At 34.2% G+C, this 13,750-nt stretch overlaps 1 protein-coding gene across 6 annotated transcripts in view; it reads right to left on the bottom strand.

Moving 5' to 3' along the window:
• Positions 1–3,653: 3,653 nt before the first annotated feature.
• traf2b (Tnf receptor-associated factor 2b) overlaps positions 3,654–13,750 on the bottom strand; it is a 29,724-nt gene continuing 19,627 nt past the window's right edge. For all 6 annotated transcript variants that reach the window (XM_678539.11, XM_073951456.1, XM_005165500.6 and 3 more), the window contains 4 exons: positions 11,650–11,991; positions 7,152–7,329; positions 5,401–5,549; positions 3,654–4,726 (listed from right to left, as the gene is read on the bottom strand). In XM_678539.11, the coding sequence (XP_683631.2) occupies positions 4,508–4,726; positions 5,401–5,549; positions 7,152–7,329; positions 11,650–11,991 (888 nt within the window). In that variant the 3' untranslated portion in view covers positions 3,654–4,507. The remainder of the gene's footprint in view (positions 4,727–5,400; positions 5,550–7,151; positions 7,330–11,649; positions 11,992–13,750) is intronic.

Genomic DNA, 13,750 nt, shown 5'->3' with positions numbered 1-13,750 from the left:
TAAAGAAAGAATAAAATCCACACCTTTAAGAGTATGTTCTTTTTATTATGTTTATTGCTGAAACAAATGGTTTAACAAATCTCCCCACCCCCAAAAAAACCCACATACATTACAATGATCCACATTCACAAAAATACTGTTATTTATAATTTTGGTATTTTATATCTATTAACTCCATTATCGTATTTCATTTGATTTATTTTTCACACACTTTCCAGTGTGTTTTTTTTAAGTAATCCATGTAAAAATGATTTACATAATATTTATGGTTTAACAAATTCATTCATTGTCATTCGGCTTAGTCCCTTTATCTATCAGGGGTCCACAGCGGAATGAACCGACAATTTATCCAGCATAGGTTTTACTCAGTGTATGCCCTTCCAGCTGCAACCAAGTACTAGGAAACACTCATTCACACACATACACTATGGCCAATTTAGTTTAATCAATTCACCTGTACCGCATGTCTTTGGACTGTGGGGGAAACCGGAGCTCCCGGAGGAAACCCACAGATACACAGGGAGAGCATGCAAACTCTACAGAGAAAGGTCTTCTGGTCCTGCTGTTAAGCAGTAGTGCTAACCACTTAGCCACCATGCTGTCCGGGCTGCTGTCAATTTGTAACATTCAATGAAGAGGCATGATGTCAATTAAAAATACACTAAAGAGTACATCATGTACTCTTGTCTTTATGTACATGTGGAGAAACCCACACCAACACAGGGAGAACATGCAAACTCCACACAGAAATGCCAACTGGCCCAGCCCGCAACAGTGCTAACCATTGAGCCACCGTGCCACCTAAACAAATTCATTTCAATTTAAAAGATAGATAATACAAGTCTTCATTTTAATGTTTGTGTTTTATAATCATGAGATTCCATTTGAACTTTTATTTTGCCTTATTGTTATTCGTTTATATTTTGTCCTATTAGTGATCAATGTAAGAATGTCCAAAAAAATGAATGTGGAAATTGTTATTTTATTTAGTCTTTTAGAATAAGATTGTTAAAGAACTGCTTAAGAAATAAATAAAAACTATATATATATATTGTTACAGTAATCGAGTATTGTTAAATCATAAAATGGAAAGTATGTTCAAATCTGAAACGATTGAATGTGCCAAAAAAAATAAAGATTAGAACAGGAACTTGTGTTATATTAGTTCACCACACACAAAGTGAAATATTTCAAGCCTTCATTTGTTTTATTTTGACTGATTATGGACTAAAGATGTACAAAACTCAAATCTAGTATTCAACCAAATTAGAATATCATGACATCGTTCAACATTGTAGGCTCCCTGTGTCTCAATCTAGTCCGCTAATTATTGCAAAGCCTTGTAATTGTCTCAGTCTGGCTTAGTAGGCTTCAAAATCATAGGGAAGTCTGCTGACTTGACGGTTGAGCAGAAGAGCATCATTGGAAGCCTCCATATAGAGGAAAAGTCTCAAAAGGCAATTGCGAAAGAAGCTGGATGCTCTCAGAGTGCAGTCTCTAAGTATATTAATAGAGTTTTAAAAGGAAGCTAATATGTGGCTGGAAAAGGTGGACAAGTATGATCGCAGCCTTGAGAAGATTGTCAAGCAAGGGCGACTGAGGCTCAGGCTGGTGTCAGAGCTTCAAGAACCACCACATACAGACGTCTGCATGACACTGGCTACAGCTGTAGAATTCCATGTGTCAAGCCACTCCTGAACCAAAAAACAATGCTAGAAGCATCTGTGCTGGGCTAAAGAGGAAAAAAGCACGGGTCTGTTGCCCAATGGTCCTAAGTCCTCCTTTTAAGATGAGAGCAAATTTTGTATTTCATTTGGAAATCAAGATCCCAGAGTCTAGAGGAAGAGCGGACAGACACAAAAGACAAGCTGCTTAATGTCCTGTGTGAGGATTCCACAGTCAGTAATGGTTTGGTGAGCTATGTCATATGCTGGTGTGGGTCCATTGTCTTTTATCAAGTCTACATTCAACACAGCCCTATACCAGGACATTTTAGAGCACGTCATGTTTCCTGCTGCTGACGAGCTTTTTGGAGTTGATGATTTTATTTTCCAGCAGGACTTGGAACCTGCACACAGTCCCAAAGCTACCAGTGCCTGGTTTGAGGACCCTTGTATCCCTGTTCTTAATTGGCCAGGAAACTCACCCAATGGACCCTTTTCACAAGCCTGTTATGATGAGTTTAACGGTCAACAGCATCTCAAATCCCTATAGGTTTTTTTTAATATTTAGTTTTTTTTTTCAAACATATGAACATTTATATGTATCTATGTATGCATTATATCATCTTTGCTTCAAATGAGAAAAAAAATAATTACGGCTTGTGCGAGTTGTTTCTAATTTTCTAATTTGAGGTGTAAATTTGACATTATTCTCTCCTCTGGCTGCTGTCATCAGTCTCACAATTATTTTTCCTTTTTCTGAAAGTGTTGATAGCATCATTGGAGTTTTTCTTTTGTTGTTTGAGCAAATAAGATTGTAAAAAATAATTTGTTGTACTCTCACATTCACTGCACTCTTAAGTTTACCCAACTATGAGGATTTCCGCTACTTAGAAACCCGGAAATGTGAAAAGAGTCTATAGAAAATCTATAGAATATTTTCAAGAGGAAGATGAGGGAACCCGAAATGCAGATAAGCTGAAGGCTGATATCAAAGCAAAGCAACATGGACTACCAAAACATCTCAAAGATGTCAAAGGCTGATCACCTCCATGCCACATAACCCTGATGCTGTAATTAGTGCCAAAGGAGGCCTAACAAAGTACTGAGGACATAATACAGTACATTAACACACTTTTCAGAAGGCCAACGTGTGTTAAAGATCCTTTTTTATTATTGGTCACGTGAAATATTTAAATTTGATAAAATAATGCATTTGGGTCTTTTACATTTGTAATCTATAATCGTTTAAATTAAATCAATTGAAGGCTTGAAATATTTCACTTTGTGTTCCAATAGTTCTACCTTAGCTGATGATTGATTATAAAGCGTGTTTGGCATTCTGACCTCTATGGTTAGAAATTTAAAACATAGAGCAATCGCTTGCTTTTTTAACAGTCTAATTAGCTAGTTTAATCTTGCCCCTTTTCGCAGCGCTGCATGACAGAATATCGCATGCTCAAACTCTAGTGTGACCGCAGCTTAATGTGAGGTCCTCTGGTTATTTATAGTGATTTAGGAATCGTCTGATTAGTGAATCATGTGTTAGCTGATGACAACCAGCTGCTATCAATCATAGGTGCATGCCCCTCTCGAAATTAGTTTAAAAACAAACTTCACTTAGCGAACTAATTCGGAAATAAATGGACTTTCCCTCAATATTAACATTTTTTGGCACATACCTGTATAAAGAGTAAAATAAAACACAATATGTCTAAGAGAAATACAAACGAAAAAAGATAATGCTGTTTTTTTTTTTTTACCTATGAGCAAAAGCCAACTAATATCCAAGCAGCAGCTCCTTTAGTAAAGCTGAGCAGCCTTTACAATACAACCCATTCACCTGCTAGTTTAAACAGGTGTGCATCGACTTTACAAAGAATAAATGATAGTAGTAATAATAAGCTCTCTTTCACCAGGGTTGGATGATTAAGCATCTACAGCAATATATTCTGTGAAACCATTTAAAATGCCAGAGCAATCAAATCAATCTTTTAGTCCAGCATTTTATTTTTGCTACTAATATTGTAGCTTTATGCAGCGTACAAACCATCACAACAATCCATTTCAACCAGCTTACAGCACTAATTAATAAGTATTCATGTAAAATCAATCCCTCTATTATTAAACCAGTCTAGTTACTTAAAGCAGAGTGCTCATTTATAGCAAACTATTTATACTCAGCTCTTTCAACAAAATATCATAGCTCTAAGCAATGCAATAAAAATCCTAACTGCATCTCAGTATAATAATTTAGTACTGCCTTAAACTACTGGAAGTAGTTCTATATTGTAGGTATAATATAAATACAATGTATACATAAAGTATATAAATATATATTGTTTATTAAATATTCAATTATATCACAATAGTGCAATTATTGGTGTGGATGTCTCTTTACAACATTATCATTTTGCATATAATAAATAATAATAATAATAATAACACTTAAGGTAACAGTTTAACATGAACTATTGGAACCTTCTTGTAATATATTACCAAACATGAACCAACAATGAACAATACATTGCTGTATTTATTCACCGGTGTTTACGTTAGTTAATTGAAATAAGGTTGTTCCTTGTTAGTTCTTGTGTATTAACTAATGTTAATAAGCAAATCTTTGGATTATAATAATGCAAGTAATCTACTAGTATAGTTAAAACATTAAGTTCTAGAACCTTAAATGTTTTCAATATGATAATAATAAAAATAATGTTTATAAAAATCATAATAACCATGATATTATCCTTTATATTATTATTTCTATTATGTAATATTTCAAATATGTGTCTTCCGCAGCACAATAATATCATAAATTGTTATTATGAGTGATCTATTTGGTCTTATAAGCCAGTAAGGTCGACTATGGCTTTAATAAATATGGTGTCGTCTCTCAGATATGAGCTTTTGCCTGCCAGCTTGGCGAGGGGGCAGAAGAGAGGACAGCCACTGGCTATATTCATCTCACTGATGGGTCTCTGGAAAGATGTGGAGCTCACGTCAGGCCTGAAGGCATCAATGATGTGCTCTCTGTTATTTTGGTCCAACAGCATCAATGTCACCTGGGAGAAAAGAACAGAGGGAGAGCGACTGGAATCACAAACTGTAATAGCTGTTAGTGTTGTCAAAAGTATCGAAGTTCGGTAGCGAACGGTACTAAAATGTGAAAAAAGGGGCGAACATTAGAGCCCTCAACAACAGTAATTTGAATAACGGTGCAATAAATAAACGTCATTACTAATGGCGGGACTTTAGTCAGTAACGAGTAATCAAATGAGTTAATGTTTCCCCTGTTACAACGCCATTGCCGTTTCTGAGAATAAAGTACACACACAGGACCTCTCTTTCTCTGGGGTGTGTGTGTTCGGGGCTAGGGCGGGACACATACATAAACTGTCCCGATTTCAAAATAACACATACATGATCTGTTTAACAGAAGCTTAGATCAACTTAAAAATAAGAAACAAATATACAATTGTTGTAATCTCACTAGGAATTGTGGCCAAACATATAGCCGGGGCGTCCATATTAATGATGTATATAGGCAGAATTTGTGTTTTGTTCCAATTGGCCTGTTTTACATTCACAGGACTTACATAAGTACAAGGAAGCTATAGTGTATAAAGCTCAATTTATGTGAACTGTTATTCAGATATGCTAAGGTATAGCCAGATTTTCATATTATGGCATCTTTAAAGGCTATAAGAGAAAATTAAATAGTAAAAAGAAGATTTACCTTCTGGCTGAAGGGCCACTTCAGCAGAGCATCATATTTGCCTTTCATGACCACAAAGAACAGAGAGAGATGAGAGCCTCGACCTGTGCCATCACCGTTCAGGTACAGTCTCAGACACATCTTATACCCATATTTACTGGAGTAAAATGCTGAAGAACAAAGAAAAGTCATCAGGCAGGATCAAAAATGAGTTAACTGCACAAATAAACTAAAAATTACCTGATTAAATTTCACAATTCCTCAACTGACAAAGTTGAAAATGGCATATGTAAGGTGGGAATGGCAAACTTTTGAATTAATATCATTAATTTTTTTCCAAGTTAATCACTGTACTATGCACTTGTCCAAGTAGCTACTCATTTGAATTGAAAAAATTGTCATTTATGACCACTTATTACTTTTTTTTTTTTTTTTTTTCAAAATCAAGGTGTCTCTGGACTTGACCAATATTTTAACAATTTAGAAAAAATTAATCACTTTATGGCCATCTGATAATACAGGATATATGTAAACTACCTGACAAAATTCTGGTCACCTTATCCAAGTTTTAGGAACATCAAATAATAACTGGACTTCAAGTTGATCATTTGGTATCAGAAGTGGCTTATATGAAAGGCGAAGACCTCTAGATGACGCTTATTTCACCAAAACAGAATATGATTATAATAATTATTAAATAATTATTTAATTAGGACAGTAAGGTCTAACTTTGATTATACTAAAGTCTTTTCATTTAACAGAAATAATGTACAGTATAGAATATAAAGTCATGGTGCAGTCAAAAAAGAATTACTATTGTGGTTGACTCCCATGAGCTTGGAGGACTGCATCCATACATCTTTGCAATGACTCAAATAACTTATTAATAAAGTCATCTGGAATGGAAAAGAAAGCGTTCATGCAGGACTCTTTACTTTATCTTACCCCAGATTTGCTCAGTAATGTTCATGTCTGGCCACTGGGCTGGCCAATCCTAGAGCACATTGACGTTCTTTGCTTTTAGGAACGTTGATGTGGAGGTTGAAGTATGAGAAGGAGGGCTACCCTCTTGATGAATTTGCCATCTCCTTTGGTTTGAAAGGTAATGGGCAGCACAAATGACTTGATAACTCGGGCTGTTGAAGTTGCCATCCACTCTGCAGATCTCTCCCATGCCCGCATACTAAATGTAACCCCAAACCATGACATTCCTTTCACCAAACTTGACTGATTTCTATGAAAATCTTGGATCCATGCGGGTTCAAATAAGTCTTCAGCAGTATTTGTGATGATTGTGATGCAGTTCAACAGATGACTGATCAGAAAAATCTACTTTCTGCCACTTTTCCAAATGATCAACTAGTCAAGTTATTATTTTATGCTCTAATATATATATATATATATATATATATATATATATATATATATATATATATATATATATATATATATATATATATATATATATGGCATAACCTCTTTTCAACATTCTGAGCTGATCATAAAATTTATCTGTGCTAATGAACATTATGCAACAAATCCTGATTATTAAGCTTAAAACTCACATGAGACTTTTATTTAAATATGATCATTTTGATTAAATTACCAAAACAAACACATTTTCCGAAAAAAAGATTACATTGCATGAATTAATTATTTACCTAAAACATAAGAATGTGAGCTAGCAAACTAAACATTGTCATTTTTAATTTCAGGTGGACCTTAACCTGCACAGAACCTGTAACAGCCTTTTATTGTGATCTTAATCTTACCAGGTGAGAACATGGCAGGTGCTCGGCCTGCCACTGCGTCTTGCCTGCGTCGAGAGAATTCTGCAATTTTCCAAATGAAAACCCCATCATATGTACAAAACTGCAGCTCCCGCAAAGACTGCTCAGATTCTGCTAACTGCAGATCTCGCGTGGTTAACGTCCGTTCCAACTGTCGCACCTTCAAGAGTCATCAAACACAGAAAGAAGGACAAACAGAGTCATGAAACTGCTCAACAGCAATGTGCTGACTGTAGTGTGGCAACAATATGTTAACATTTGAAAGCTACTTCTACATAATCCTTTACTTTGAGATAAAAGATAATTAGGAATGAATATAGATAGTCTCATTCACTGTAGCGTCATTAAATTGAAAAACTGTGTCATCATCAAATAATTAACTACTTAACAGTAGAAGGATAAGTGAGCCACTAATGCATCTTCAATAAATTGTCCCAATTGATACCTCAAAGATGTCTATGGTAATTTGCATAGGGTTTCTGTAGTTTTATGAAGATACATGTAACTTAAAAAAAAAATCTAAAGAAATCTTTAACACAATGTAAAGTATTTACTTTGAGGGGAACACAAAATGTCTTAAATGATTTTTGTTTCTCATTTTCCATTATATATGTCTACAGCTTTCTGTTATGCTGGCCACAGTGAAGCATGTTTGAGATTAAAACAAAAATAGCATTGTCTTTGCTTTCTGCCTACAACTAATTTTTATTAAACTGAATGTATATTTTTTGCATCGTAAGTTCAAGCATCAAATTCTTTTAGGCTTTTTGGATTGTCAAATATTTACTTAAACACATTTTAAGACCCACAGAAAACTTGCGAAGGACAAATTCTGTCATTATTTTAACTTAATAATCAACTTATCATTTAGAGAAATGTGGACTTTAACATCCCACATGAATAAAAGGTCATGACAGAGACAGCAAAGGCTCTTCTGCAGGTAAAGGAAAGACACATGTCTGTGTTTCACCAGTAACAGCCACATGAAAACAAAGCATGTCTGTTTGGTAGTAAAGGCTTCCACTGGTAATCAAACGTCTGAACTTTAATTTGAATAAAACTGGCTTTATTTTAAATAAAGAACAACTTTTGCCAAAATTAACATAAAAATTTGCAAAGTATGCAAACCCATTTGATTAACTCTCTTCTATGCTGCACGCAGAACTGGGTCATCTAAATTCACCAAAACATTATCATTAATATCACAATGAGCTCTTGACACCTTTCTACTCAATAGTACTGCTGTGCAACCTTTAGAGTAAATGATGTACATTTTTGTCAAATAAAGGTAGTGCACCAGTGACAAGTTGTTATAACCTTAAATGTACAATTGAGTATTAAATATTTTTTGTTGTTGTTCAATTTCAGTCAAAAACAAAAAATCATACAGACTGCAGGAACCATTGATCATGTATAGTACTTTTCTATGTAACAAAATCAATGGCAAAAGTATTACTGTAAATTAAAAAGCTTGTTAAATAGCATTAACTGAAAAAAAAAATACATTGATTTAACAACTGCTTGCATTTTAATGACTTGAACCCCCGGGGTTTGTAATTTTAGGTAATGAAATTTAACATAGCTGTTTATTTAAGCTGTGAATATTTTAAATTAAAACACAATTTCTTACTTTGAATTCAATACTTCATATTCAACTTTTTTTGTTTAAAAAAACAAAAGTATAATATTTAAAAGATCATTTTCAGTTCAAAAATTTGCTTCCATAAATTCAGTGGTTCAAATTCGGCTGTAAAAGTTCAACATTACATCCGGAAACTGTAGGAAAAGCAATAGATTGCAGATAAAATATTCAATAGATTACAGATTCCTTTTTCACCAGCAGATAAAGATGGAGCAATTTAAGATTTTTAAACCAGTAAATAGGTGAGGAAAAAGCACAAAAGTAGCATTTAATATTAATATCAGTCAAAGACTCAAAAATAAATAAATAAAAATAGCTGGATCACCTCTTGAGATCTAAGGAATGCGGTTTGCGTGATCCCCAGCTGGCTTTCATTACAATAGGGCTAATATAAATGTCCAAAACTTCATTTACTCAATTTAGGCCTACTCATAATCCTTTTATTAGCCTACTTATAATGTCCAAGACTGATACTAATATCGCTACTGTTGTGCCCAGTGAAAGCACCCTAAACATACCCCCTCCTCATCCCCCAAGAAATAAAAACACTTTGTGGTTTGCTTTATATATTTTAAATATTTAAATATATATATTTTTAGTCTATACATTTGAAATAATTATTACAAATAGATTTAAATATATAAATTTTCAATAAATATATACATTTGTTTAATATTATTATACAATTATTATTCTAAATAAATAAAAGAAATTAGTGCTAAATGTAACTGAAAAACTATATACAGATATTTTGCATGAATATTAATTATGACAGTTCTAAAAATACAAAAAAAAAAAAAATTATAGAATTATCTGTTGTTTTAGACCCGACTATTGGCCGAAAGCTAATGTTATGAAGTCTTAGTTACCTCCCTAACTCATTATTTCTCCTTTCCGCTTCATAGCCATGCTTAGTTGAAATAATAAGATTTAGTTTGTCAACTTGCATGTCAACGCATATCACCATGCATATAAACAACCAGGGGTCTGTTCTTCGTATGTGGATTACTCAGTTAGCTGGATTTGGTTATTGACGATTTGACACGATCCAGGATCGTTTCGTTCTTCAAAAGTGATCCGAGAGTTGTTGTCATAGCAACTGTTCTGGTAGATCAAACCTGGTCGGGAGCAGGTTAAATTCATATAAACAGGATTAGATCTGGGTCTGTTCAAGCAAAGATAATACTAAAAGTATGTACCGAATTCTGATATTTCCTTACAGTAGTAGTTATGTACACTTGGGAAAATAGTAAAAAAAAAAATTTTAACTATACATATATAAAGTTAAATATATATATATATATATATATATATATATATATATATATATATATATATATATATATATATATGTATATATATATATATATATATATTATATATATATATATATATATATATATATATATATATATATATATATATATATATATATATATATATATATATACATATATGAATAAAACTTATGCAATCTGCACCCCCGAAATAAAAGTACAAAGACTGCCACCTGGTGGTGCAAAGAGAAAACTTATTGATATGAACTTTTTAGATTGCTTTAGTACAATTTGTGCATGATAATAGACATAATATGTGACTTTTTTAAAAAGCAATAATACATTTATGCAATCATTAACATGTTTTGAATGTTATTATGATGGTGATTTGATGCTTCACTAAAGTTGCAGACGCCCTTACCAATATCAAAATGTTTTTGTAAACATCCAGTTATTCTTTACACCGAAAAAAAAACCGCTACTATAATACTAGTATAATAAGGAAAATCCACTCTAACTGTAAAACTAAATAAATTGCTCTTGACACAATAATAAACTTACGTGTGCAAAAGATGCCAAACGTGAATAGCCCCTAACGTCTTTATTCTGGGATAACTACTTTAAATTAATACACTTGCATAAAGTAAATCTTATCTTAAAGCTGTTATTGGGACACTTTTTTTTGCACCGTCTCCCCATGCCGCCCCCAGCAAGACGCCACCATGGGCGATCGCCCATATTGCCCATGCCTAAATCCGCTACTGTTTGTCCAATTATTAGCTTTTTCCCTCACATTATTTAATGGTTTAAAAATCTTAAATTGGTCCATTTTCATCTGCTACTGAATGTGCCATCTGCAATCTATTGCTTTTCCTGCAGTTCCTGGATGAAATGTCGAATTTTAACAGCCAAGTTTGAACCATTGAATTTATGAAAGCAAAATTTTGAACTGAAAAAAAAAAAATTAACTGAAAGATCTTTTGAATATTATACTTCGTATTTTTAGACAGAACTGAATATTTTGGAAGTTGAATATGAAGTATTGGATTTAAGTATGAAATTGTGTTTTGTATTGAAATATTCACAGCTTAAATGAACAGCTATGTTAAATTTTAGGACCTAAAATTACAAACCCCAGCAGTTCAAGTCATTAAAATGCGAGCAGTTGGTATTTAATGTATTTTTTCAGTTAGTGCTATTGGACAGGATATTCATTTCAAAACTTTGGCCATTGATTTTGTTACATACTTTCCATCATTTTTTCTCCTTGTGCTCCAGGCTTTTAACAACAGAAAGTTGGAGGAGGAGAAGAGATAATGAGCAATATTTATAAAATATCTCTAAAGCTCTCCACCTGCCCATTATGGAACAAGACAGTTCAATACATCATGATTTTGTTACCTGCAAGGTGAGAGCCTCGCATCATGCTCGGACACATAGCAGAGCATCAAAACCATCTCTGCAGTCCGAAAGGAAAAACAATCCTATAAATCCAGCATAAATCCGAGTGTTTTTGCACAACTATTTTGGTGCATCATTTTCTGCCCAGTGTGTGTAATACCTTGTTTGACAAATTCTCAATTTTTTCCTGGTCCAGGCGATGTTGCCGGGATATCGCCTCCATGGTGAGGGCAGAGCGTTCCACCTCTTTATTCAAGACACACACTATGTTCTCCAAAGTTGTGACTTTTTTCTGAACACCAGGACCGCCTCCTCTTCCTACATTATGAGCTCCTGCTGGTGGTGCATCTTCAGGTCCGCGATACAATCCCAGCCCAACGTCTTCCTGCCACTCTCCAGCCCCTTCTGCTCGCAGGCGCATGGAGGATAGCAAAGCTAACATCAGACGCAAATGCTCCATTATGCTGGTCTGCTCATGCTCCTGTTGCTTGCAATTGTCAACCTGTGTACAAAATAAGGTATCCAGTTAATAAAAATGATCAGCCTTATGTGATTTCTTTTTCAAATATTTCCCACGTAATGTTGGAGTGAGGTTTTTGTATACTTAAATAATTATACAAATAATAATGTAAAACTAAATACTTAGTTTCATTTTTCGGCTAGAAAAAAAGCAGTTTAAAGGGGTTGGTCCATTAAGATATCATATGTTAAACTTAAGTCCATGTATAACGTAGCTGTGTGAACATAAACAACATCTCTAAATGTAATACGCTCAAAGTTCAATGCAAAGAGAGACATTGGCTTTTACAGAGTTAGCTTAGCAAAGCCTACAGTGAATGATTTTGGGGGACTACCAAAAAAATACATCAGGGCTAGTGAGACCACAAACATTTCAGGTTATGCACATTTATCACTACGTGCATACACCCAACGCAGCAAAGGCAAAGGCGCTGTAATATTATAGCAGAGAAAGCTAAAATGCTGTTCAAACTCTGCTATTTCCACAGAGCTTCTTCTGTTTCTGTATTTGGGCTTCCAAAATACACAACACGAAGAGAGAATAGCTTACAATTTAACTGTAATTATGTTCCAGAGAGTTATAAAAAATATACATATATAGCTGTAGCATTTGACAAAGGACAGCACCCAGAATCTCTCCCAGGTCAGTGATGCATTTGGCTAATACTCCTCTATAAAGGAGCAGGTCTGACCGTAATGGAATAAGCTATGGATTGTGGGCCACAACCTTTAAGTATTTGTACTGATCTATTAAATGCATAGTGTCTAGCGTCAACAGTATGCTGTAGCAAGGACGTAAACAACAGGAAATACCGTTTGGGACTGTTAACAATTTAGCTACAAATTCATACTGCTTTATCCATCAAACCCCTGTAAACAGCCACAAGCTTCAGCAGCGCTGCAGTGTCTCTTTAGGTTACTTATTTTATGTATTAGAGTAATCTAATACAATAGTGAGCCACGCACGAATGGTTAAGCTAAGGAAAAATCTAACAATTGCATAAAGAAATATTTATTTTATACTATTGTTTTTATATGCATGACAATTTAAATAAATAACATTTCTGCTACAAAACAAATGGAAGATTATAATAAATAATTCAATTCAATGCTGAAAGCCGCAAAGCAGTCATCAGTAATTAAACAGAAAAATAATATGCATCTCAAGAAAGAACAGACAAAAGAAAGCAAGGGAAGTCTCACTTATGCCATTCTTTAGAAATTTTGGTTTCAGTTTCTGTCATTTTAATGCTCAGACTCGTTATAAGCCTATTTCTTTTTTCTGTGTTTGTGGAAAAAAGCAGGCAGGTCAACCGGCCCAATATATGAGCAGGGCAGAGTAGGATTCTCATGATGACCACTGGCGCAATACCGTTCTTTGCTATGAGCCGCAGTTTTAGTTTAAACTTAGTAAAGGCGAGCTTCTTTGGTGATGATGTTTGTACAGTGTTAGATTTTACGTTTAGCGGCCATTTGCGTTAAACACGTAGTAAATACAACTCATAGTGATTTGGGCACCTTGTCCAAAAACACTCGATTGATCTCGACTGGAGGATTAACATTCACCACATGATTGCTGTCATCTGCACCATTATTTGTAACTTTAGGTGGGGTTTGCAAACCGGTGTACTTTTCACTCTTCAACCGTTTGCATTTCCCTCTGTCACAAAAGCTCCCTGTCATATTACAGTGGAAAGCCTTAGTGATTGATTGACAGCTAATATGAACTATTATAGTCAGTG

Source organism: Danio rerio, chromosome 5 (genome assembly GCF_049306965.1).
Source record: "Danio rerio strain Tuebingen ecotype United States chromosome 5, GRCz12tu, whole genome shotgun sequence".
Taxonomy (NCBI): Eukaryota; Metazoa; Chordata; class Actinopteri; order Cypriniformes; family Danionidae; genus Danio; species Danio rerio.
This window is presented reverse-complemented; position numbering and strand designations above follow the sequence as displayed.